Consider the following 26,116-nt stretch of genomic DNA (forward strand, 5'->3'; position numbering starts at 1 on the left):
CATATCAGCTGCGCCTGAAGAAAACGGCTTCCTTCAGCATTTGGAGGGGGAAGAGGCTGCCCCAGCAGCAGTCCCCGTTTCCAGGGAGTTTGGGTACTTCCCTGTGTGGCCTTGGACTGTAGAAAGGAGGTTGTCTGGATGAGGCAATGCCAAAGGGGGGACAATGTCCAGCCATTGAAGGTCCAGTCTTGCCCTTTGTGCATGTGGTGCAGGTGGAGGCTGTTTCAAAAAAATGCCATTTAGTTCTGTTCCACAGTGCTAGCTGGAAGGAGAGGGGGGGTGCTGGCTTCAAGAACCTGAGCCCAGGGGCCCCCAGGTTTGAGCAGCTGGGACTGATGATGGCTGTCCATCCAGGTGAGGGTGCCAGGCTCAGATCCCATCACTGGAGCTTGCTCTTGGTGCATCCATGCAGGGTCACTGAGATAACCCCAAAAGGTCCTGTCTTATGGGTTGGGGGTTTCCTTTTCCCCTGCTGCTGCTCTGGGGTGTCCTGGGTACATGAAAGGGGGAAAGGTGCTTTTTCCCTACACACACCCCCTGACCACCCGGGCTCCTGCTTTTCCTCCAGCTGGGTTTTCCTTCACCCTCGCTCCCCGTATGGTGCAGTCGCAGAACACTCGGGTACTGGCTCCTCTTTGTGTCTCTCCCTCCCTCTCCCCCCTCCGTTTTCTCACCCCTGAGGTCAGATACCTCTCTGAGATCCTCCTGGGTGCTCTGTGAAGGGCAATGAGGGGGTGAGGAGTGGGGGGACACGGATGACAGCACCTAAGGCAGCCGTGCGGGCAGCTGGAGCCAGGCACCGTCTTCATCCCGGGTCGGTGTGCGATCTGACCCCCCCCCCCCATCTGCCCCGGGTGCTCTGCGGGCAAGCAGAGGGCAGGGCCTCTCCGGGGATGGTCTCCACGGAGGGGACAGTCCTGCGGCGGCTCCGCCTGCCCACGCAGGGCTATAAGGAAGGAGGAGGAGGATGCTCCAGGCACCGGACTGGAGAGCCGAGGGCAGCCGGGCCCTGGGGAACGGGTGAGTGTGAACATAACATAGTAGGGAGGGGGAAGGGGACCCCTTGCTTTGGGGATGTGGACTCCTGCCCATGGCTCTCCCCTCTCTCTGAGTTTCCCCCACCTCTGGGTGCTGGAGAAGGGTGTGCTGGTCCCTGGAGGGGCAGGGCAGGGGGGGGGAATCCCAGCCTCTTCCCAGTGCTGGGAGGTGCAGGCTGCAGTCAAGCCCCTTCTAGTTCAATTTAGGGTAGGGGTTTTTCCAAGTGAGTCTAATCTTCCTGAGGCCACTCCGGAGAAGGGAGCTGGGACCTCAGCTGGCACCACCCTGTGCCTTCCATGCTCTGCTCTAGGAATGCTGGAGGCAGGATGGGACCCCCACAAAGTGGAGGAATGATGCTGAGGCAAACCCCAGCACCATCGAGCTCATCCCTGCATCCCTCTTCTGTGGGAACCACTGGGGAGCCTGTCCCTGCTGCTTGCCCCATCCCAACCTGCAGGCAGCACTCACCAGAGCAGAGGCAGCTCTCCCAGCCTGGCTGGCGAAGGCAGCTCCTCCTTGTACCAAAGTTTTGAGCTTTTTTTATTCCCCTCCCCTTTTATTTATTTTTTTTTCCTTAGTTTCAAACACAACAAAAGCACAGTGTTTGAGCGGAGCAGCCAGGGTGGTTCTGGTAAAAAACCCTTCTTCAACTCACACGGAAATCTCTACAGAATAATAATCAGGGCTGAGAAAGTCCCGCCACTTTCCCGTTCACTGAGCTTTGTTTGCTCTGGTTTATTGCCACATAACGCCCAAACTTTGGGGCTCTCCCTTCCTGAGCAGGCAGGCTTGGCATGAGCCCTGTTTCCAGAGCTGGAAACGCTGGTGGCCAAGCACCTTTCCTGGGGTGCAGGATGCATCCCCAGGAGAAGGTGCTGTGGATCCTTCAGGCATCATGTGTGCAGCATGATGTGTCTGAGCAGGAAAAAGTCGGAGGTGTTTCCTCTACCTGCTGCCAAGCCACTCATGAAGCCAGTGTGCCCGGTCTCAGAAATGCTTAGTCAGGCAGGCAGTGATGCTGGCAGGTGCAGTGGGGTTCGGTTTGGGGGCTAGAGGAGGGAATTTGCCCAGCAAGGAGCTGCAGATGCAGCATCATGCTTGGGCTGAGCCCTTCTGGGAACTTTGGCTGCTTTCCTGCAAATGCCCCAGTGAGGAAGGGAACTGCTGAGGCTCCCTGGGCAGGGACCTGGCTTGGTACACCCACGGGGCCCCGAGGGTAGGGAAATGAGGGTTGCACAAGCCTGGGTGCTGCCCGCACCACTTTACAGGCAGCCTGATGGGTGCAGACAGGCCCAGGCAGCCAAATTGTGGTTGCAAGGCTGTCAGCTCTTCAGCAGGAAGCCAGCAGCAGGCCAGGTCCTGCACCAGCTCCAAGCCACGCTCTATAGGCTGTTGGCCCCACACGGCGCTGGCAGGACCAGGGTGCTGGGGCACACCCTGGTGTAATTGCATCCCGCTGTGGAAGGGGCTGGGTGGGCCAGCCCCGAGGAGCTCGGCTCGGCGCCTTCCCTGCTTGCAAAGGCAGGATTGTGCTGACTTGGCAGCAGCAGCAGCAGCATGGAAGTTGCTCAGGACAGGATTTGGCCGGCTCTGCCGTCTGCCTTTCCCGGCCAAGGGTCAGCTGGCATCGCCTCTTCACGGGGCCCTGGGATTCACAGCCTGGCCTGGGGACTGAGGGGACAGCCCTGAACCCCTTCCCACAGCAGGATCCCACATCCCTCTCTCCTTCAGCTCTGGGTGGTTACGTCCTTCACCAGCTCCAGTTGTTGGCTGAAGTCCTGCGTCTCCTCAGCTGAAGGGTGAGAGGCTCTGAATCCTCACGTAGGTGTTTCACTCTGCCAAGAAATGCAGGGTGGCAATAATTAGGACAAGCGCCCATTACGCATTAATTAGATGTGGGGCTGGGCTGCGGGGGTTGCATGCTGGGCAGTGCCAGGGAGTGCTTGGGGCCAAGCCCGTGGGTAGCTGTGCCCATCTGCTGCAGTGGCTCCTCTGTCCCAGCACTGGCACAGGGCTGCGATGTGCTGGGTTGTGCCTGAGCACAACATCGGGCTGTGTCTCTGCCATGGCTGGGTGTCTGCACCTGAGTCCTGGCCCCCAGTGTTGCAGGTGCTTGCAGAGCATGGGCAGGCTGTGCCGGGGCGGCCAGAGCGAGAGCTGTGTGGAGTCAAGGTGGAGAAGTGGCCCCCATGGCTGCTCTGGGCTCTTCCATCACATGCTCCCATGGGTGCACCAGCTGGCAGGGTGCCCTCCCTGCCTGGAAGCTGCAGCCTTGACGTGCCTGCAGTTCCACGGCTTGTTCTCCTGCCCCCAGCCCTTCCTCCTGTTCCTTACAGACCCAGGAAAGCTTTAGGTCCAAGTGATCTCTCCCAGTGCCTGGCAGGTCCTCTCCAGTGCTGCCCCCAGCCTGGCACAGGAGGGGGCTCAGCCAGACCCAGACTGAATGTGGCATGGCTCAGTGTGCTGCCCATGACCCAGGTCCCATGGGACCACCCAGCACCTGGTGACTGCAGCTCTGGCTGCCCATGGACTGGAGCAGCACTGGGAGCCTGTGTTTTAATGGGAGAGCTTGTCCTGGCAGCTCCACCGCCTGCTCTCCTACCTACTCAAGTTGCTGCCAGCCCTAAGTGTTTAGTTTGCCATGGGCTTTGCTTCTTACTTCCTGGTTATTCATCACCTGGATAATGTTTGTGTTGCCCAGACTACCCCACCCCCTGGAGATCTCTCTTCTCAGGACCTGGCTGGACCGTGACGGTCTCGTGGCCAGTTCAGGGACACCAGGGAGAGTTTCATGTCTGAATGCTGCAGCATCCCTGTGCTGAGTAAGATCAGGTTGGTGTTCAGCACGGGGCTTGGGACCATCCTGAACCCTTTTCCCATTGTTTTGGCAGCGCCATGGCTCAGCCCAAGGGCACAGTGGTCCTTGCCTACAGCGGGGGCCTCGACACCTCCTGCATCCTGGTGTGGCTGAAGGAGCAGGGCTACGATGTCATCACCTACCTGGTGAGTCCCATGTGGACCCCACCCCCGGGAGCTTGGGGGGCACTGGACCATGGGGCTGGGGGGTGAGTGATGGGGTCCTGGTGTATGCATGGCCACAGTGGTGACCCTGCTTTGGCTGGTTAACTATGGCCCAGCCTGGGTGCTGCTCTGCTGAGCTTCCAGCTGTGTGTGGCACTGCCTGTCCCTGCCAGTAAATGAGCCTCTGCTAATGAGGGCAGTGCATGGGGACAGAGCCAAGACCTTGGCAGAGGAGGGTATGGCCCTGAGGGATGCTGTCTCGAGAGGCAACCTCCCTCCTGCCCATCCTGGATGGCTTCAAGCCTGGCCAGCACAGGCTCTGCTGTGCCTGGTATGATACCCCATGCCAGGCTGGACTCGCATTGGATTTTTTTTGCCTCCTTTCAAACTCAGTCTTGTGTTTTATCCCTCTTCTAGGCCAACATTGGGCAGAAGGAAGATTTTGAGGCAGCACGGAAGAAAGCACTGTCACTGGGGGCTAAGAAGGTAACAATGTCCCCTCCCTCCAAGTGCCCAGGGTGCTCTGAGCTCCTCCTGCTCCTTGCTGTGGGGCTGAGCCTTGGAGTCTTACACACCCCACAGCTGGGGCCACCATGGGGGGGGAGACTGCTAGCAAGGAATCCCTCTTCCAGAGATGCTGCACTAAAGCCTTTTAGCAGCATCTAGCAAAGGGGAGGCAAAGAGACTCTTCGCTGTGCTGTCCACAAAACCCTAGAGGAGTGGAATTTCCCCTCCACCCCAGCTACCCTCCCATGACAGGGCTCCCTCCATCCTGGCAGGTTTTCATTGAGGACATCAGCAGGGAGTTTGTGGAGGAGTTCATCTGGCCAGCAGTGCAGGCCAACGCTCTCTACGAGGACCGGTACCTGCTGGGCACGGCGCTGGCACGACCCTGCATCGCCCGCAAGCTGGTGGAGATTGCCCAGAGGGAGGGAGCCCAGTATGTGGCCCACGGGGCCACTGGCAAGGTGAGGAGGGAGGACAGGGGCACTGGAGAAGGGGGCATGACTTGGGGTGCTTAGGAAAGGGATAGGACACCCAGTCAGCCCCTTGGCCAAGATGTGGGTGCCAGGAGGAGTGTACAGGGCATTTTGTGGGTGCTCTTCTGGGAAGCATTTCGAAACTTCCTTCTCTCTTCTGGGATTTCTGAGTCTGATTTCAGTTCCCTGTCTCTGTTGGAAGGCTGGGGTCACAGCCAAACCCCTTGCGTTTGGTAAGCAGTAGCTTTCCAAAAGCTACTCCAGATATGGGCTGTCCCGGCTGGGGCTGAGCCAGCACCTCTCAGGGCATATCAGGGCACCACGGGCAGGTGTGGCTGTCCCTGTCCCCATCCCTGGATGTCCCTGTCCCCGTCCCTGTCCCCATCCCTGGCTGTCCCCATCGCCGCCGGGCGCAGGGAGGACCCTTTGCCACTAGAGGCAGCTAGAGACCGCGGAAACGATGCTCGGGGCCAGCCCCTGCTCGGAGGGTGGGAAATCCTCCATGGAGATCGTGGGACCTGGGTGATGCGGCCTCGGGCCACCCCTTGGCACCTCCGGCCCCTGCCTGCAGGCTGCCCAGCCCGGTGCGGGGCACTTGGGACAGGACGTCATTGTCACCAGAGGCCACAAGCCCGACTGGTCCGAGCTGCAGCTCCGTGGTCCTCTCGGGTGTTGTACGTGCACCCAGGACCTGCCGATGTCTCCTCATCTCCATCCCGCAGGGGCCTGAAGCATAAATCAAACCTTGGCCCACAGCAGAGGTTAGCTGTCCGCCTGGAGGGGGTCTCAGTGCAAGGGGCTGGGTTTGGGGGTCCCCACCTGTGGCAGAGGACCCTGCTAGAAGGGGGGACACTGGATACAGCCAGGAGTGAGCCAAGGGCCACACCAGCTCAGGGGAGATGGGGAAGCTGTGGGGCTGGGTGGCTTCGTGGCAGAAACAACTCTTGCTCCAGCTGTGATGGGTGCCCCACACCCTTTCCCAAACAGCCCTCTCTTTAAAGCACCCACTCGCGGGTGCCCTGGGGTAACGCAGCCCCAGCACGATGATGTTCCCTTGGCTCCTGGGTGCCACCAGCCGGCCCTGCTCGCAGGGGCACCCTCGGCTGCTCTCCAAGCCATTAAGCCACGGGGCTCGGGCAGGGACGGACCGACCGCCGGTAACTCGACCCGGCTGCGGCGTCTTAAATGCGGCCATCTGCGGTGTCCCCGCTGCCCCAGCAGATGGGCTTGTTTTGGGCCTGTAAGGGAAATGAGTGCTTTGGTGGATCTCCTCGCCTGTGTGTAATAGTCCTCGGGGATTTTCCAGCCCGCCTGTAAGTGTATCCTTCAGGCCAGGGCCAAGAGGAGGGAAGGGGGGGGGGGCTCTTCTACACCCCTTGGTGCTGGTGGAAAAACAGGCTTTGGTGAGTGCTATTCCCTTGGAAGTGCTAATAACTCCCAGGCTTGCTCCTTCTGGACTATGTGGCCTCATTACTGGGACCTCATCAGCATTGCCTAATTAAGATAAAGGGAGGTTCAGATCTATTTAATTATAAGTTGCTGCACCCTCCTGGACGCTACGGTCCTCCTGCCCCCTTCACTGTTTCACTCCATGTCTTCTCTGACATTTGTGGAAGGGAAAAATACCCAAATCTGGGTTTTCACTACTTCTATTTTGGGGAGTGTCAGCCCAGGGGAGGGCATAGCTCACAGGTCTCCCCAGGATACAGTGAAAATAGCCAGAAATCCCGTCCCAATGTCATTACTGCGAGAGTAGGCACAACCTCCTCTTGCACAGAGAGCCCGGTCTATGCAGTCCCTGGTAGCACCAGCCAGACATTCCTCCTGCTTCTCACAGGGATTTGCAAATGCCCTACTCAGCTGAGGGTCTCCGAGGCCACAGACTGGGAGACTTCCCATGGAGCAGCTTGTCCCATGTGCTGGCTGGAGCAGACACTCTGAGGTGCATCCCCTCTAGCTTCCAGCTGGGGGATTTTGCTCCTGTCCCCGCACAGGGAATGCAGACGGGAGCAGGGAAATAGCAGGTCCTTGCCTGCCCCGCTGCAGGGTGAGTCCTCAGCATCTCCCACTTGTGTTTCAGGGCAACGATCAGGTTCGGTTCGAGCTCACCTGCTACGCCCTGTGTCCTAACATCAAGGTAAGACACCCAAAATGGTCACTTGAAGCCCGACCACGGGGCTTCTGGCCCCCTTCCTAGCTGGTGGATTTGTGGGTTTTTTTTAACACCGATGCAAGTGCCTGTGCCTCTCCTTAACAAGCTGCCAGCTGCACAGAGCCACGTTTTGGCATTTGAGGGGACTGTAATGATCCTTAATTGACCTATTTTTACCCCAAACATTACGAGGCCTCAGAGGAAACAGTGCTGAGGCAGCTGCTGGGTAATCAATGCTGCATCCAGTGCCTTGTTAGGGTCAGGGGCTTGGGTTGCTCTACCCTGGTGTGGGAAGATTACATTTCAGCTGAGGGACCAGCAGCTTATGGGTCCCAGCTCCCTGGGGCTGCCTGGAGCCCTCTCCCATGGGGACCCTGGGATGGTGCTGAGGGGCAAAAAGGGGCTGGGGGCTTCTCATCTCACACTCCTACCCTCCTGCCATTGCCAGGTCATCGCACCATGGAGGCTGCCAGAGTTTTACCAGCGCTTTCCTGGGCGCCGCGAGCTGATGGATTATGCCAAGGTAGGAGCTGGCTTGGAGCAGCCACGGGATGCTCAGGGTTGCCAGGGGATGCTCAGGGTGGCTACAGGATGCTCAGGGTGGCCAGGGGATGCTTCAGGTGGCCGTGGGATGCTCAGGGCAGTCACAGGATGCTCACCATGGCTAGGTAGGTGGCAGCAGGAAGCCCTGCGTGACATCCCTGCAGCACCAAACTTGAGCCTTCTCTTTGGGGTAGGATTTTTTTTCCCTCTTTTTTATTTTTTTCCTTCCTTTCTAAAAGCCTCCTAATTACCTGGCTATTAATGGTAACCCACTTCCCAAGGAAACAGGTCCCAGCTCCCTGACTTGCCTTACAGACAAAGCGCCAACGTTCGCCTTTGTTGTCCCTTCCTTTTTGAAGTACAAGTTGCAATAAAAACATATTAGAAGTTTTGCATCAGGTTTTTATGTTCCCACCAGGGTACCTTTCTTTTTTAGCGACTTCATGGAAATGCTTGACAACTCGGCTCAATCAATCAAAAGGGAAAAGGCAGCTCTGTGCATAAACCAGAAAATTGCTTCAGTTTTTAAATAGCTGCCGTCGAAGCTGCCTGGGTAATCTCTGGGCAGGTGAGGTGAGGAGCTGGAGGGATGTGAGGAGCTGGAGGGATGTGAGAAGCCCTCCGAGCCCATTAGGAGCCTCCAAGAGCAGCGTGTTGAGGATTGTGTTTGCCATCTGCTGTTGTATTATGAAGGGGGCGAGTTTACGAGAGCTTTCCATATGTTGTCAAACAAGTTGTCAAATAGGGGAGTTATTAAGAGCACCACGGTTTTCTTCTACGGAAAATGGAACATGTGTTTTGGGTTTGGGGGGTTTTGTTTGGGGTTTTGTGTTTGTTTGTTTGGGAGGAGGAGGGGGAAAGGAAATGAAATGGATTGTGGGACCCCATTCAAAGGAGAAAGGTTGGAGTCAGAGGGTTTGTAGGGCCTCTTGGTCTCTGGTTATGTTTGGTGTAAAAAAGGGATTTTTTCCCTTCTTTTTCATGCTCAGGAGATGGAGACAGCTTGACCAGGTCCTTTCAGTGCCTGGGTGTGCTCCCTCAATGTTTGAACATTTTAACACAAGGATGTTTGAAGCTTGGTTGCTGCCAGAGAAAGCAGGGATCCATGCTGATGAGAGCAGGGTCTGTCCCCAGGTGGGGTCGAGGTCTGTCCCCCAGCCCCTGATCTGCCCCCAGCATTATTCTGGGGGTTTTTGGAGGGTTGGGAGGCACCTACAGCTCCATCCATTCGAGGAATGGGATTGAGAGTGGCATCTTCTCACTCTTTCCTGGAGAAGTCAGGTGATTCCCAGCACTTGCACACAGCAGGCAGTGTTTTGCCCTCCCAGCAAGCTCAAGCTTGTGCTGTGAAGCATCAATATGCCCTGCCTGGTCTCCCCCATGGGCAAGATCTGTGGGCAGGAGAGCATCCCTGCAGAGGGGCCTAGGTTGAGGAGGCAAAAGCTGCCCAGTGCCCACCTCCAAAGCCTGGGACAGGGATCCCAGGGAGTCCCACTCGGGGTGTATGGTGTGTAACCAGCAAAACATGAGCCTGGGCCAATGTTCCCCCAGGAGTGGGGCTGAGTTAGTCCCTCTGCAACATCAAGAAGTATCTCAGCACCTCATTCCTGTCCCAGGTGATGGGCTGAGGACCATGATTTAGCAACCACAAGTATTTTCATGGATAGCACACAACATCTCCATCCGTGGGGTGTCCTGGAGCTCTGTCTCTGCTCATGGCAGGGCTGGGGCAGCTGTTCTCCTAGCAGCACCCTGGTGTCCCCATCAAGGTGACCCTCAGCATGGGAGGGATACAGATGTACGCATTGGTTCATGGTACCTGGCTGGTGGCTGTGAGTTGTGGCTTTGTGCTTTTGGGGCTGATCTGGGCAGGAGCTGGTGCCAGGGGGGTCTGGCTCTCCCCATGGGCTGGCTCAGCCCTGCTCCCCTTCTCTTGGCAGAAACATGGGATCCCAGTGCCTGTGACACCCCAGACACCCTGGAGCATGGATGAAAACCTCATGCACATCAGGTAAGAGGCTGGATGGGCATGGAGCTCCTGTGAGGTGAGAACCCAGAGCCTTGGACCCCGGTCCCCCCAAATCCTGCATGCCCAGGCCAGTCCTTCCCATCTCCAGTGTCCCAGGCTTCCCCACCGTGTGCTGACCAAGGGTAATCCCAAAACCTGCAATCTACCTGTCTGCCCAGTTGTCCATGTCCCACATGGCAACATCCATTTCCTGGGCCCTTCTAAGCCTGGTGCTCCTTGCAGGATGGCTGCAAGAATCTCCTGCAGATCCGTAACACATCCTCATGGGGGTAGTAGGAGTTGGGGGGTGGTCTAGGTGGCTTTTGGAGTTGCAGGTGCTGCAGTGACTTCTCTCTCCTTCCCTGCCTGTTGCAGCTATGAAGCTGGGATCCTGGAGAACCCCAAGGTAATCTATCATGTCCACTAGTCTGGCCTGGCAGCCACAAGGCTGAGGGCATCTTGTGTATTTACAGCCTATTTGGAAATTTCATGGTGGGCTGTGCTTGGTGGGGCAGCCCTTCCACCCCCCAGCCCCTCTGCCTCACCCAGCACGTTCATTGCCCCTGGTGTGAATAAGGGAAGGGACCATTTCAAGGTGACACTGGAGGGGACAATGTCATGGAGCAGCAATAAAAGAATGATTAGACAGATGAGGAGCTGCTGGGATGGCGAGGGCTGGTGGTGGGTGATGAAGATCCAGGGGTCTGCTGCCTGTGCCTGCAGCTCACCCAGCCCTCCTCGCTTTCTCATCCCCACTGTCCAGGGGGAGAGGGGTGGGGTGCTGCTTGGAGACCCCAATGACACCCATGGGACCACTGGCTCCTGGGCAGCTCTGATGTTGTGGGTCCAGCTCTGGCCACCTCCTGTTAGTTCTGGTGGTCCTGCTGGCCTCTGTTCATGCTTCAGCAGGTCATGAGGCTCGGCAGCTTCTTAAACTAATCCATCAGCACTAATTAGACAATCTGGGGAGAGGAGGGGGGGGCAGGTGGAGAGGGAGAGGAGCTGCCTGGAGCCCAGTGGCCCATGGCTGGGCTGGCACGTGCCTCTGGTGGGGGCGTGAGGATAAAGAAGGTGGAGAGGGGGTCCTACTCCCCCATCCATGCCCTCCAGAAGGGTGTCTGCAGGTCGGACTTTACAAAGCCCAGCCCTTGGGTGTCTCCTCTGCCAGGAGAGCAGATGGCACAGAGATGGGTTTTCATGCCTCTGAGCTGAAACTAGCAAGGGACAGACCCACTCCCTTCCCAGGGCACCCATCCTGACCCTCCACACCCAGCACTTCTCCCCTTGGGGATGATCTCCTCTTCCCCAGGCTCTGCCAAACCCCCTTCCTTCCCAAAGCCAGCTTGGAAAATGGGGCTGGTTTAGCAGAGAGCAAAGCAGTGACCCCATCCTCGAGCATGCTCGGCTCCAGCACATCTCCCTCCAGCAGCACCAGGAGGTGGCTTCCTGCAGTGCAGTGTCACCACTGTCCCCTGCCCAGGCAGCAGTGCTGGGCACCGCGGCACGATCCGGGGTGCCAGGCACGGCAGGTTCCCCTCCCCAAACCCCCGGGACCTGCCAAACACAGGGATTTGAAAGCAGATGGTTGAGCTATTTTCTGCCTCTGTGAGGCCCGATTGAAGGGCAATGAGGCAGCTAATGTGGAGAAAGATAGAAATTTACTTGCTTTAACTTCATATGGCACTCTGAAAGAGTTCATTCAGTCCCGGGCACAACAATATCAGCCGGATGAATAAACCATTTGCGGCATCGATAGCTCCGCATCATGGTTTACTTCATGGACCATTTGCTTCCAATTTCTTCTCTTCTTGCCCCGTTTTTCTTGCTTCTTTCTTTCGCCCCCCCCCCCCCCTCCCTCTTTCCACACACTCTTCCTTTCCCCCTCCCTTTCTCCTCCCCCCCCCCCCCTCCCTTTTTTTCCCCCCTCCTCTCTCCCCTTTAAAGATGACATTGCAGGACTAGCCCCCCTGCGGGGAGGGATAAATAGGAGGCATTGATACATTGCAACAAACTATTTGTCATTTGAACTGTGCTTTTAGGAGAGAGAATAAAAAGAGGACAGACTGGCACCGTAATGATGGAATGCAAGCCAAATGTCACTTTTATTTCTATTTAGTTATTTTATTTAATAGGGGTTTTCATAGTTGACTCAGAAAATTGGAAACTGCCTGACTTTGACTTGCAATGTTTAGTAAAGAGTTTTTAATACTTTCCGGGTTTTTTTTCCCCTCCCTCCCATTTTTCCTTTTGAACTCAAAGTTTTTCATCATCTCTCACGGGTTTGTCTAGTTAATAAGTGTGATCAGGGCTCAGAAAGGCCAAATGATGTAAAATTGAAATCTGCAGCCCATGTAATCTGTGTGTGGGCCAGGGCCTCGTGTTTAAAACAAGGGAAAGGGGCAAAAAAAAAGAGATTAAATAGGAGCCTGAAGGTGCTTTTTCTGGAGCAGTTTTGTCTGTATCCCTGGGACTTGGCTGTGGTTGCCTTTGGGATGTGCATCCTGGGGTTTGGGGTGCAGTGAGCAGGGTCCCTGGGCTGGGGGGGGTGGCAGGGCTGCCCGTGGGTGCTGGCAGTGATTGGGCTTTGAACTGTGTATTGAACAAACAACAAAGAGGAAGTTTTCACTAAAAGGCTTATTTCTCATCTTTGAAAACTTTAGATGAAAACTTCTGCAGATAAATTAATTTTCCCTTGTTTTGTTTTTTTTCTTTTTCTTTTTTTTTTTTCCTTCCCTGTAACTTACTCTCTGCCTTGTCCTTTTTTTCCTTGCTGGAAAGGAGGAGGGAGAAAAAGTGAGCAGCAGAAAAGTTGTGCTTCAAAAAGGGGAGGAGAAGCAATGGGAGTGAGGATCAGGCTGTGGGTGGTGGGTGCAGGAAGGACCTGGCTCCCAGGGTTGCCCAGAGCTCCAGCTTTCACCAACCAGGTTTTGTGTGGAAATACCAGTTTATCACCACTTAAATCATCAGCCTGAGCAGCTGAGCTGGGAGAAACTTCACCTGAGCTGTTTGCACGGGGAGTTTTGGGTTGCTGGGGCTCCTCAGCTGGAGGCTTCTTTGCAATGTCCCCTCCAGTGTCAGTCAAGAACAGTTTTTGACCCACTCTGTGGTTTGCTTGCTCAGCACCTTTCTTTCCACCCCATTGCACATGCCCTGGGCACCCTGTGCCTCAGTTTCCCTCCCCTCCACCTCCTGTAGCTGTGGCTGGATGGGGGGGGGAGGTGTGTCCCTTTAGAGAGAGGAGTTTGCAAATGCTGGTCTGAAAGTGTTTTGGGGCCAGTGCACAAGCCGCCTGGTGCGTGAGTGCTGAGGGGACACATGAAATTGCAAAGCATTTGCTCTCTGGGATGGAAAGCTTGGGTTTTTTTATGATATTTTCCCCCCCTTTCTCTTGGCACACGCTTCAGTTGCAGCAATTCACTGTCAGCACCCTGGCCTCTGGTGGCCCAGCTCTGATGGAGATAAGATGCCTCCTTCCTATATATTCAGAGAAAAAAAAATATAATAAATAAATATATATATATACATAAAGGTTGATGTGCTCTGAAATGGGTTTTTGCTTTGTTCCTTTATTTTTCCCCGTGTGTATTAACCCTGGGGACACCAGCAAGGAGCCAGGGAGGCTGGAGCACCTGCTGGGGTCAGGTCTCCTCATTAGCTGCTTCGGTCGGTGCCGAACCAGCCGGGCCGTGGCCGTGCTGCCCGTGTCCTGCTTTTCCCTGCCTCACTGGCTTCTCCACAGCCATCCCGCCTCCAGCTGCGGGGGCGTCGGAGGAAAAGATGAGATCAAGTTGAGGGGAAAAATTGGCTGATTCTTCCAACCCCTTTGTTCCCAGGGCCCCGGTAAGAGCGGGTGCTGTGCTGTGCTTTGCCGGCCCCCGCGCTTCGGGATGGGGGATGCAGGGCTGGGGGTGGCAGTGCCAATGTCACTTACTTTCCCTCTTTCTTTCCCCCTCTCGGCAGAATCAGGCCCCCCCTGGGCTCTACACGAAGACCTGTGATCCGGCCAATTCTCCCAACACCCCAGATGTGCTGGAAATCGAGTTTGAGCAGGGTAAGAGCATCCTCAGAGCCGGCCCCTCGCACCTCAGCCCTTCGAAACCAAACCCTGTTCCCTGGCCAGGGCCAAGGGATGCCAGGAGCAACCCTGGGGTGGAGGCAGGTGGGCTGAGCCCTGACTTGGGGTGTCAGGGCTTGGGATATTGCAGCAAGTTGGGTCTCTTGAAGAGTCTGGGTAAGTCTTGGAGGGCTTGGTGGGACCCTTCCTGAGAATGGAGAGGGTTCTGAGCTCCCACCCCAGCCACTGAGGGGTCCCTCTCCTTTAAGGTGGCACACAGGTAGCCCTGGGGACATGCAAGTGGCCCTGGCTAGTGTCACAGCAGGGATGATCCTCCAGCAGGATCCAGCCAGACGTGCTTGCCGTGTTGCGTGAAGGAGACAAGCACACCCCATGCCACCCTCTTAGGGACACACAGTGAGCCCCAGCCCTGCAGCTGTCACCCAGTGATGGGACATAAGACAGCATCCCCCACCTCCACCAGCCACCCCCGTGCCACCATCCGTCCTGGCAGCATCAGCGAGCCCTGCAGAGACCCTGCTCGGAAGGGGGGCACCCCCTCCCCTCCACCAGCATCCCTGCTCCATTATAATGATCCCTCTGCAAGGACCAGCCCCGCCTGCCCCCCCCCCCCCCCCCCCCCCCCCCTCAGCGGCCCATTCAGCCCCTAGTTAATTTATTTGAAGTTTTAATCTAATTATTAACTATTTTAAAGACTAAGCAGCTTTCGCCAACAACGGCCCCGACAACGTCGGCTCCGCGCCGAGCGGACCCAGCCAATAGCCCGGCAGAGGATGCAAATAAAAGGGGCTGGAGCCGAGGGTGGGGGGGATCGGGGTCCGCGCCGAGAAGCAGCTTAAGGTTCATTATTGCCGCGAGTTACATTTAATAGCAATTTACAACTGAGTTTATAAACCCCTGGAAAATAGGAGGTTTAGGGGTGGGGGGGGGGGGGGGGATGGAGGGGGGAGCTGACAGCCCCCGTCACTAGACAGGGCTCTTGCGGGCGCCTCAGTAATAAAGACTAGAAAGGGAGGCATTGAGGCTGATTGGCAACTGATAGTGCGTTAAATGGTAATGAGGAGGGCAGATGGAGGGGGGATTAGCCTCCAACTCCGCACCGCTTTTCTTTGTGGGCCCCGCAGCCCCCTTGTCAGCTTCCTAATACATTTATTGCTCATTTCACACCGCTAAAGAAAAATGCCTCTTTCTATTCAGCATCCTCTTCCCCCCCCCAGCCCCCCCCCCAACACCCCCCACACCCCGCCTCGCTCCTGCCCAGCGCCTTTAAAAAAAACAAAATAAAAAAAATTAAGGGAAAAAGAGAGAAAGGGGGGGGGGGGGGGGGGAACCAAACCAAACCAAAAAAAAAAAGGTGCAATAATGAATTCACGGCAGGGAGCACCCCTGCCGCGGGGTGCGTGTGCGTGCGTGTGCGAGCAGCCCTGCCCCAGTGTGGGGGTCCCGTCCAACCCCCGACACCCCCCATGCTGGCAGGGGACACACACAAACACACACACACACACACATTTGTCATCCCCACCCCCGGCAGGAGCTGGTGGGACAGAAGGTGCTGCGCCGTAAGACAATTGCCGAGCGTGAAATTCAATTAGTTAAGGGCCTGGTTGCAATTTCACAGGCCCTAAAAAAGAGAGAGAGAGAGAGAGGAGAAGGGGAAAGGGGAGGGGGGCAGGACGTTTTAATGGCCTTATTTATTTATTTATTTCTCTCCCGAGGTGGGTCCCCCACCCCTCGCTTCCCCCCCCGGCACCAGCTTGGATATGCCTTTTTAAGAAGTTATTTAGAGTTCATATCTGTCACATCTATTTAACGCCCACGGGGTGATGTTCTGGGGGAATCCTGGCACTGGCTGATCCTGCCTGTCCTCCTTCTCTGCCTCTGCAGGTGTCCCCGTGAAGGTCACCAATGCTGGGGATGGAGCCACTCATTGCTCGGCCCTGGAACTCTTCGTCTACTTGAATGACATTGCGTGAGTGTCACATTGTCCTCTGCCACCACTGCCACCTGCCTGCTGGCTGGCAGTGAGGACAAGGGCAGCGTCCCCAGGGGGCAATGGAAGTGGGATGCTCACAGCAGGCTCATCCCAGTGAGCCCAGGGGTGGTGGTTAGCCTCATCCTGCCTGCCCAAGGGCTTCAGTGTCTCCTTTGGGTGGGGAGCTGGCTTTTTTGGGGCACGGAGATGTGCTGGTGAGGTCCACCATCCTGTGTTCCCCCCTGCCCTCACAGCAGCAGCTCCTTCAGGGTTCTCTGTCCTGTGCCATCCCATGCTCTGTTTCTGCTGCCACCAGGGCAGAGCCATCCCCAAAGCACCACCCAAAACCACAGCAGCACCCACTACAGCACCTGCTCCTCCTGTGCCAAGTGCCTCCCAGTCCCTAACCATCCTCCTTTGTGCCTCTAAGCTGGCACTGAGCGGCAATGAACTCTTCATGAAGTTGACTTTTTAAATGTTAAGTGGTTTTTTAATTACTTTGGCCATCAGGAATATAGCTGAGGTGTGGCCTATCCCCTTGCCTGGTTTGTCTTTTGGTGGCCCAAGTGTGACTGCTGCCTGCAGCACTGCTGGTGCAAATGGTGAGCAAGGATGGAGAGGCTGGTGGCACAGCAAAGAGGAGGGGAAATGGCGACAAAATCCACCTCCTTGTCACCTGCCCCATCTGAGGGTCACTACTTAAGGTCACCAATGTTGCTCAGGGGCTGGCCACGCTGTCATTTGGGGTTTGTCTCCCCCACACACTTTGACCAACCTCTTGCAGCTGCTTGTGTCCCACCATGGGGCTGCTGTAACCTCCCTTCTCCTCCGCAGGGGCAAGCACGGCGTGGGGCGCATCGACATTGTGGAGAACCGCTTCGTCGGGATGAAGTCCAGAGGTGAGCAGTCACCTGCCAGAGGTGCCACCCCTGCCCTAGGAACTGCAAGAAAAGGGTAAACCCTGGTGGGACACAGCAGGTGTTCTGGGGCTGCTCCCTCTCTGTCAGCTTTTGATGGGGATTTCCCTGTGACAGGGACTTCTTGCTGGTCTCTGATGAAGGCAGCTGCCTGCTCGCTGCCAGTGCCACTTTTTGCACCAGCCCTGGGGTCCCAGTGCCACCAGAGACCCCAGGCCTTGGGTGAGACTTGTCTCTGGTGGAAAAAAAAAAACAGAAAGCTGGGGGCTTGGTGAGAGGGTGATCATGGGGAGTCCTGGAGGGTGCAAGGTGTAACAGGTACAAAGTGCAGGAGGCTGATGCCAGTCACTGAGGGGTTATTTTTTTAAGCAAATTCTTTGATTTTTCTACACATTTTTGAGGCTGTGACTCTTTGTATTGATCATCCATCAGGATCAGCTTCACTGGAAATCTCCAGAGGCAGCGAGCTGCCCTATGCAGAACTAAGTAACAAGAGGGCTCACTTCCCATCTCCTTGCCCCCACTCTTTTGTTTTAAAATCTCATCAATAACTAATTAGATGTTCCTTTTCTTTAAACTTGCCCTCTGTGCAGGGCACCAGCAGATATTTTGATAAGACAGAGCCCATGCTCTCCCTCCCCACCACAAGGGCACTGGCCCCTTTGCAAGAGCATCAACCACGAAAGGCAAGAAACAAAACCCCAAATCATTTGATCCGAGTTTAAACAATCAAATTAAAACTGAAAGGGGGGGGGGGGGAATATTAAAAGAAAAGAAACAAACAACCCAACTCCAAACCACACACACCAGCCTGCAAATTTGCATGCAGGATGCTGGGTAATTTGTCACAATCTAGTTGTTTGGTTTTTTTTTTTTTTTTTAAGAGCCGCTGACACGCTCTAGTGACCCTTCCAGCATTTAATAATTTCTCTAAAACCCCATTTAACTGTCATGCCTGTCTCCTGCCTGACACTGCCCAGCGATGGGTGCCGGGTCTGTGTGCCGGCAGATCAGGAAGACCAGCCTTTCCAGCGCCAGCAGGGGCGTGCGCGGCGGGGACCAGACCCTGGGGGTGTGTTTTCCCCCTTTGGGCAGGATCGTGCTCCTGGTTTTCCTCTTCGGGATCAGTAGAAACCCCTCCAAGAGATGCTCTGCAGGAGAGCTGGGAAAGGGGAAGTGGCCAGAGCAGGTGGGTGCTGCCTGTATCTGCATCCCTCTCCCTGGGAGTTTTGGGGTGCAGGGCAGCTCGGGGTGGCCCCATCGCTGCTCTGTGGGAGCATTTTGGATCCCAAATGGGGCAGGAGCTGGGTCATGGGCTTATGAGTGGAAGGAGATAGTTTCTTACATCCCAGCAGTGTGGGGTGGCCCGAGGGCTGTCTGCTACCACCATCTCAGGGCAGCAGAGGGCCCCTCATCCCCAGAGACTGCAAGGGAAACTGAGGCACGGGCAGCCAGCGACACAGCAAGAACCCTCCACGGCCACGAAGGTGACAGCGAAGGCTCCGGCCAGGTCCCTCCTCTCTGTCACCTCCCCGACCCGGGAAATCGAAGGAGAGAAAAATTCATTTGCATTGATTTTTACTAAGCTCCTAATTGAACTTCGTTAAGGCCTAATGGGCGAGGGGTGAGCTGAGCACGCCTGCTCCAGCCTTTTAAGCCCTATTAACTCGATTTTGCCGTATTTGTTTTAGTGGGAGGAGGGTGGGTAATTAGGGGGTGCCGGAGAACGGCGCTGCAGCCAGCTGGGGGGGCACGGCTCAGCCGGGGGCTCTTGGCTGTGAGCAGGAGCCTGGCCCTGCCTCTCCCTCCTTTTCATATCCTCATTATCAAATTATCTTTTTAACTCCGAAGGGGGGCTAATTAAGTGAAGTAAATGAAATCAGTGGGGAGGAAGTGGGAAGGAGGGGACGGCCGCTGCCTAGAGAGCCGAGCGCTGGGGCTTTGCCTCCCCTCGATGCGCTGAGCAGGGAAGGAGGAGAGTGGAAAACCCCTTCCCCTGCCATGAACCCACACCAGGGCTCGGCCTCAGCCCTGGACCAGCGGTAGGAGTTTGGGCAGCACCTTCCCACGGGCAGCATCCACCTTCCCCTTCCCGTCGGGAAACCGCGCGTCCCGTCCCGCCGATGCCGGCAGCAGGGACAGCCCGCACCCAGCGCCGCCAAACCGCTGGGATGGAGGGGAACTGACAGCCGAGGTTACAAATTAGAAAATTTTAAGCAGCAGCAGCTGTCTCCTTGGCTGCCCCCTACCACGTCCCCCCCCTCTACCCCCGGCTCCAGTCCCCCCCCTTCCCCAGTGGTAATTATGGGGTGATTGAAGCTTCTCCAGGCTGCAGTGCTGACACCTCTGTCTTTTTCCTGTAAACATGGGGAGATGAAAATAGACACTTGGAGATGCTGCGAGTGTCACTTTGAAGGTGTCTCTTGTCTCCTCGAGTACAGCTGTCAGCTTCCCCCCCCTGCCCTGGCTGTCACACTCCTGTCCCGCATCCTCTAGCATCAGGTTGAACATGATGGGGGTCAAGACACAAACCCAAATCTTTGGTCAGCCCCAATTGGCTTTAACACCTCCTAAGGACAAGGAGAAGGAATATTAATTGTGTAAGTGCTGGGCTGGGCCTCACGGTCGGAGTCTGGAGGGGACATAGGGCAGCCCCTGTGCCCCTATGCTGTGCCCATGGGAATGGCTGGGTTTTGGTGTTGACTTGGCTGTCTTCCCCCACAGCCCCTTGGGGATGGGTGCTTGGTCAGCCCCCCATGAGCTGCCCCAGGCACCAGGCTACCCCATTGCTGAGGTGGCAGAGAGGAGGGGGTGGCTCTGTTTTAGGACAGGGACATGTCCTGTGCCTGTAGGATGCTGAGATGATGGACCCTGGCAGGGATGAGGTCTGGTGGAAGTGGTTTGGGCTGCAGTATTATACAAGACTCCTGCCATGTCCATGGGACCCATGGCCACTCCCAGATGGGACTCTGCTGGAGTCTGTGTGGGTTTGAGCCTGACAGCCCTGTGGGCTCCCCCCACTTCTTCTTGGGGCTGGAGCTGGCTGGGGGAATGTCCCCTTCAGTGGGGATGCTTTCCTATAGGATTTCTGTGTGCCAGCAAAACCCAGCATGTGGGTGTCCTTTGCCATTCCCATGGCCATGCTACAGCACAGATGCCTAGTGCTGGGAGGGGACTGTCCCCACAGACAGGGACATACTGGTGGAGCAGCCCTTGCCACATGTTCTGGACTAGCTCAACATTTTCCCACCCACATCTCACCCAGAGCAGAGCACTCCATGGCCACCCTCATATTTAAACACCAAAAAAACCACACTCTGCAGAAAATAAGCCCCGAGCAGCTGGAACAAAGGGAGCAGCTCGCCCGCGGCGTTAGCCCCCATCACCGAAATAATTAAGCATCCTCCATCCCCAGGCCTTGTGCAACGGTTGGGGCAGGCAGGAAGGGATTGGAGATGGGGGGGGGGGGGAAGAGATGATCCTGCCAGCCCCAAATGAGGTTGCCCTCCCAGCCCCCAGGTAGCCCCATTGCTTCCCAGCAGAGGTGCAGGGCTCTTTCTCACCAGCCGAGGGGAGAGGAGGGTATTTCAGGCCCTCGCTCCCCGTGCCTGTGCCCCGCGTCGTTCCGCTAATTACAGGTTTTCAGCTGCAGACCATTGGGCACGGATCAGTGGGGGGATCGGTTCCCAAACCCTGTCATTTAGCCTCGTCAGAGTGCCTCTTCAAAGAGGGGAATCTAGAAATTTTCTCCGCAAGGTGCGGAGTGGACTGTCTCGGCCCCAGCATGAATATAATGACAGATGCATTTTACAGCAAGCTGGGACTGAATGCACTCGACCACAGCTCCTTCTGTCAGCCAAGTCATTATTTTTTGTCATTTGCTGACAGTTTTGGTCTCATTCGTTTCTCTCTTTTTCTGCTTTTCCCCCTGCCTGGAAAAATGGCTAGGTATCTATGAGACCCCAGCGGGAACGATCCTATACCATGCACATTTAGATATTGAGGCCTTCACCATGGACCGGGAAGTACGGAAAATCAAGCAGGGACTCGCCTTGAAATTCTCCGAGCTGGTGTACAACGGTATGTAGGGTCCTTCAGCCCAGCCCTGCCACCTCAGCCTCCTCCCAGCCCTCCTCATCCTCTTCCTCCTTCAGGCTGCAGGTCCTGCTGGTAGATCCGCTCAGGGCTGTGAAATTCAGGTGTGGATTTTGAGGTTACTCATGGGGGAAAAGATGAGTTTGCTTGTGCTGAGGGCTAAGCTTGACCCCACTCCCTGTTTTCATGTCGATGGGACTCCCTGCCTTCAGGAGGTGATGCCACCTTCCATGAGGACTGGGTGGTGGGAGGTGTTTCTGGCATCTCCTACTGACATCACTTTGTCCCATCCAACACAACTGGATGTCTCACAGGCTGTAAATTCACCATCCCTTTTTCCTCCCAACATGGCCTTTCCCCTTCCATTCCCTCCATATCTCCACCTGCTCCCTCCCAATGGGCCTGGAGCACACTGGGATATGGGCACACGAGCACCCAAGCTTCAGCCTCATGATGGGGGTCAAGGGACAGGAAATCTCTTTCACATGCCCTGTCTTCTCAGCCTCCTGGTTCCTCCTCCCATCACTTTTCAGGCATTGTCCTCCAACCAACAAGTCCTGGGATGATTCCCATGGAAGATCCCCTGGAAATAACCTGACTCTGGGAGCTCAGGCTTTGGAGAGCAGCAGCTTCAGCAGGATTGTGTCAGGCTTCCCCTGCAGTTTCTGGCACCTGTGCTCATCCTTGGCACCTTCCCCTCCAAGGACATTCCCTCCTGTGCCTTCCTTGACAACTGGCATTTAATGCCCCAGCCCCTTTGCTGCTTAAACCTTATTTCAGGGCCCTTGGCAGGGCCAGGGCTTCTGGGGCTGCAGAAGACTCTGCTACCTTCCCCTTGAATCACAGCCCCTGCCTGAGTTTACTCCCTGATGCCACTTGTGCCTCAGGTGATTTGTATTAGACTTTGTTCTGGGCTGCCTTTATTTTGACTTCTGTTGTTTGTTTGTTTGTTTGTTTTTCTTAGTTTAAGCATAAACCTGTTTTTTTATTTCTAACCACTCACTTGTTGTGAAGACACCAGATTAAAAAGCTACTTGGGGAATCATGATTTCACTTCTCCCTGCCCACCTCTGCCAGGCAAAGGCTGGTCTTTCACTGCCTCCAGATACTGAATCCTTAGGGGTTTTCAGCATGGTCCTGGGCTTTCCTGGAAGCTGAGCCCAAATCCAAGGAACACCCCCAACAGGGTGCAAACAGCACCCGGGGGTGCCCATGCCAGAGGCCAGGCTTTCAAGCTCCCCCTCCTTCAACATCTCATTATTGCAGCTAGCCCCTGAGTCTAGGAGAATTAGTGTTTATCTTCCCCCTGTCCCCATTGATCCCATTGTGGAGGGGTGGCTTTGAAGCCAGCTCCCATCCAGGCAGGTACAGCCAGGTGTGGAAGTGCCATTGTCCCCCTGCCTGGGCCATGATTAGGGCAGGATGGTGGTTACAAGGCAGGAAGGTCATTAAGGGGGATCACTTCCAGTGGGGAATGTGGCTGCCATGGGGGGTGAGGAAGGGGTGGGGGGAGAGGAGGGGGTTGGGGGAAATGCTTCCTCACACCTGGAGCTGTCAGAGCTGGGATGTAAGCAGCTGGTTATTATTTTAATGTGTCTTGGGTTTATTTTCCTGGGGATGCAACAGCCCTACGTCAATCCTGATGCTGGAGGAGGTGTATTTGGAGGGTGATTACCAAAAATAAAAAAGAGGGGAGCTGGGGTCAGTCAAGATTGCAGGGAAGGGGTTCCTGAACCCCCCTGGCTGTGCCACGGTAGCGCAATGGAGGGGGGTGGTCTGGGTCAGGGGATGGTTTTGATAGCAAGGGGTTGCAGGGCTTTAATGCTGTGCCTCAGTGTAGATCCCAGGGACAAGGCTGCAGGATACAGCCCCGCTCAGGGGCTGGCGGGGCCAAACAACAAAAGAAATTGTTTGTTTCTTTAATGGCTTGGGCCAGGAGCCCAGCTGGGAAGGGAAAGGTGAGAGGGCACCGGTGTGTGAGCAGAGCAGGAGGGCGATGGGAGAGATAAGACCTGGGGATGACTGGAGGGTGCTGAATGGGCTCTTTCTCTCCTTGCCTCTATCTCCCTCTTCATCTCCCAGGCTTTATTCCAGGTCTCCAAGGGCTTCCTGGCTAATTACCACTCTTAGGGACAGGAGGGGGCATAGGGGTGGCAGGCAGGGCCATGGCCCCTCTGCACACCCACGATGGCCTCTATGGATGACAATGTTCCTGCTGGATGTGTTTTGGGGAGGCGGGGGGGGGGGAGGGGATGTCATCCAGTTCATCCCGGCAGACAACAGCTCATCATCCCTAGATTCTGTGTCCATCTGTCTGTCCACACCTGAACCCCTCGAGATGCTGGTTTTTGAGTGGCAGTTTCATAATAACTTAACAAAGCTTTTAATTGCTGTGAGGGGCCCCACCCAGGGGGAGCTGGAAAGAGAATGGCCCCACTGCCTCTTCCCCATCAGCTGGTTGTAGCCTCCTCTCTCAGGTGGGAACCTGAGGGCCACCAAGGGGAAGGGACACACATGGGGTCTCCATCCCTTAGAGCTGAACCCGGGTGTCCCAACACCTCATCTCCCTCTCCCAATCCTTCAGCTGTATCCCTTCCCTTGAAAAGTACCCAGGATCTGTCGGGGGGGGGAAAGGACCACTCTGCATGGGCACCATGGGATCCCCCCAGCCTCCCCTGTGTCCCTGCTGTCACTGCCTCATTCCCACAGGCTTCTGGCACAGCCCCGAGTGCGAGTTCCTGCGGCAATGCATCCGGCGCTCCCAGGAGCCCGTGGTGGGCACCGTGCGCCTCTCTGTCCTCAAGGGCCAGGTCTACATCCTGGGCAGGGAGTCCCCACGGTCCCTGTACAACGAGGAGCTGGTCAGGTGAGTGGGGCACAAGGGACCAGGCTGGTCAGGGGTGGTGGCAGCAAGCTTTCCATCCCATCCCACCTTGTCCCGTCCCATGGAATCCTGCTCCATCCCACCCCATCCTGTCCTGTCCCATCCCTGATGACACCAGTGACTCTGTCCTCCCAGCCAAAGCACGGGCCATGTTTCCAAGTCAATGTTATTTTTTCCCCTCTGTCTTTCCCATCTTTCCCATTTTTTCATGTTGTTTTCTCTCTTGCTCGCTCCCCCCCAGCCCTCCCTCAACCCCTTTCAATCTCTCTAAACACTTTATAAGCCATAAATACACCCAAATGAGTTTAGATCAGTCGGAGTAAATGTCAAATTATCTTCTCTCTTTCTCTTCTCTGGCTTTTTTTCTTCCCTTCCCTCCCCCTCGAAATCAACAGCTCCTAATAATCCGTCCCAACCCTTCATTATGCTTCACGCTCTCACTTGGAGAGATTAAATGAATAAAGTATATTAAAAAAAAAACCCACAACCAAAAAAAACAAAACCCACCATAAAAAAAAAAAAAAGAGGGAAGAAAAAAAAAGGAGGATGGAGGGGGGTGGGACGGAGGAAAAAGAGAGAGGGAGAGAAAAGCAGGGGCACTTATTCTCCCTGCGTCTCCAACCATTTTCCTTTTCTTTTTGATTTCTACATCGCTGGTTTGAAAGCCTTTGAGTGACGGCGTCACAGGAACCCGAGAGAAAGCTGTGAGAGGCAGAGCTGTGTGGAAATGCCTCTGCACAGTAGGTAGAAAGTAACGTAATTATAGAGCAGGTCAGAACCACTCGAATGAGCAAAAATAAAAGCACAGAGGTTTTTCTGTAGCCCGTCAGGGGAGGTAAAATCATTGTAAACTCTTTTTTTTTTTTTTTTTCCCTTCTTCTTTCTTCTTCTTTATTTCCTCCCCCTTCCTCCCTTAAGGTTTGTGGTTTCTGAGAAATGAGCCATGTGCTTTGGGGATGTAGGAAACCAGGAGAGTTGGGATGCAGTGGGTGGCTGTTGGCTTTGGGGAGGGGGTTGTGCTTGGTGTTGCACCAAGGCTGCCACAAACTACATGGGTGCCGGGGGTGTCCTCCAACACCACCACCCTGCCAGAGGAACATCCCCTGCCAGGGGCAGTGTCCCTGCTTGGCATGGGACAGCCGTACCCATGGGACAGCTCTGGGACAGCGTGAGCATTCCTGCTTGATGCAGGAGCACAGGGAGGAAGGGGATGATGCACACAAGGGAAATGTGGGACTGGGGAGCTCAGGGACGGCCATCGAGGTGGTCCTGTGGCTCTGCAGGCCACATGCCCCTTCCCCAGCAACTGGTGGGCACACTGCCACGAGTCCCCCACAGCCACCAAGCAGCTGAGGAGGGCTGGCAGCAGGCACTGGGGTCATTCACATCCTCTCCCATCCCACAAGATCCCCCCGGGACCCCCCATCCCAGTGACGGTGCCTTTCTCTCCGCAGCATGAACGTGCAAGGGGACTACGAACCTGCTGATGCCACTGGCTTCATCAACATCAACTCCTTGAGGTTTGCAGGGTCGAGGTGGAACCCTCCCTGATAGGGTCAAAAAAGCCCCTCAAAACCCCCGGGGCTCAGTGGAGGTTCAGGGGGAAGAGTCCCGGGGTGTCACCAGCCCCCCCAGCACCAGCCCTGCTTAATTACAGCCTTCCTCAGCTTCCTTCATTATTTTACTTATTTTCTCAGACCCCACCACACTCCCAACTCCAAAGCTGTAAAACACACCGCATTTACATAATGGGCTCTTAATTTCCCCACTGCCTGTTAACTGCTTTGTTCTCCCCAATCTGCTCTGCCCCCCCCCCTGATAAATTAATTACATTATCTCGTGGAAGAAAAAAATATATAAAAAAGAAAATAATTAAACTGTACAGCCCTTAACAAACGCCTGCTCTTCACGCCCCCTCATTCTGCTTAAATTAATTGAAAGGAAATGTGTGTTATTACTGTTAATTTACAATTAATTTCTTCTGTTGTTTGTTGTGTGTTTTTTTTTTTTAATCCGGTTTCCAGGCTGAAGGAATATCATCGTCTCCAGAGCAAGGTCACCGTAAAGCAGGATGAATAGCAATCAATCCCACGCCCAGGCCTCCTGCTCCCCTTTCGAATTTCTCTTAAGAACTCGCACTAATTGAGGTGGTAATTTGTAATTGTAACTCGTCTTCCCTCCTCCTCCCCCCCCCCCCCACCTTCCTCCCAACCCGGAGTCACGGGCGGAGGTGATGGCTTTGTTACAGGGTGGGGGGTGAAATGCAATCATTAAAAAAAAACAAAAATACAGAAGGGAAGAAAAAGGAAAAGAGGGGAAAAAAAGGGAAAAAAAAAAAAAAAAAAAAAGCTGGTCGGCCCGTGGAGAAGTGGGGAAGGAAATAAACCCCCCCAGCCACGCGCTGGGGCTGCTCATTGAGAGCTGGGCTTTA

At 55.4% G+C, this 26,116-nt stretch overlaps 1 protein-coding gene across 3 annotated transcripts; it reads left to right on the plus strand.

Annotated features, from left to right (window-relative positions):
- The first annotated feature begins 601 nt into the window (after positions 1–601).
- On the plus strand, positions 602–26,116 carry ASS1 (argininosuccinate synthase 1). 3 transcript variants are annotated; one of them, XM_051636863.1, is made up of 15 exons: positions 602–1,020; positions 3,930–4,041; positions 4,477–4,545; positions 4,839–5,027; positions 7,120–7,176; positions 7,640–7,714; positions 9,675–9,745; positions 10,118–10,148; positions 13,703–13,793; positions 15,702–15,786; positions 16,624–16,688; positions 20,655–20,786; positions 23,511–23,667; positions 25,140–25,205; positions 25,710–26,116. In XM_051636863.1, exons 1-15 carry the CDS (start codon positions 968–970, stop codon positions 25,762–25,764), a joined length of 1,308 nt encoding a protein of 435 aa, XP_051492823.1. In that variant the 5' UTR covers positions 602–967; the 3' UTR covers positions 25,765–26,116. The 3 variants fall into 3 exon arrangements, with proteins under 3 accessions (XP_051492823.1, XP_051492825.1, XP_051492824.1); XM_051636865.1 differs by lacking the exon at positions 602–1,020 and adding an exon at positions 2,666–2,859; XM_051636864.1 differs by lacking the exon at positions 602–1,020 and adding an exon at positions 2,666–2,837.

This window comes from Apus apus, chromosome 19 (assembly GCF_020740795.1).
Source record: "Apus apus isolate bApuApu2 chromosome 19, bApuApu2.pri.cur, whole genome shotgun sequence".
NCBI lineage: Eukaryota > Metazoa > Chordata > Aves > Apodiformes > Apodidae > Apus > Apus apus.

Bases quoted from the DNA above. Each gene is read 5' to 3' on its own strand.
- ASS1 (XM_051636863.1), top strand. From the start codon at position 968: ATGCTCCAGGCACCGGACTGGAGAGCCGAGGGCAGCCGGGCCCTGGGG. The intron at 9,746-10,117 runs GTAAGAGGCTGG...TGCCTGTTGCAG, and splicing joins GAAAACCTCATGCACATCAG to CTATGAAGCTGGGATCCTGG. The intron at 13,794-15,701 runs GTAAGAGCATCC...CTGCCTCTGCAG, and splicing joins GGAAATCGAGTTTGAGCAGG to GTGTCCCCGTGAAGGTCACC.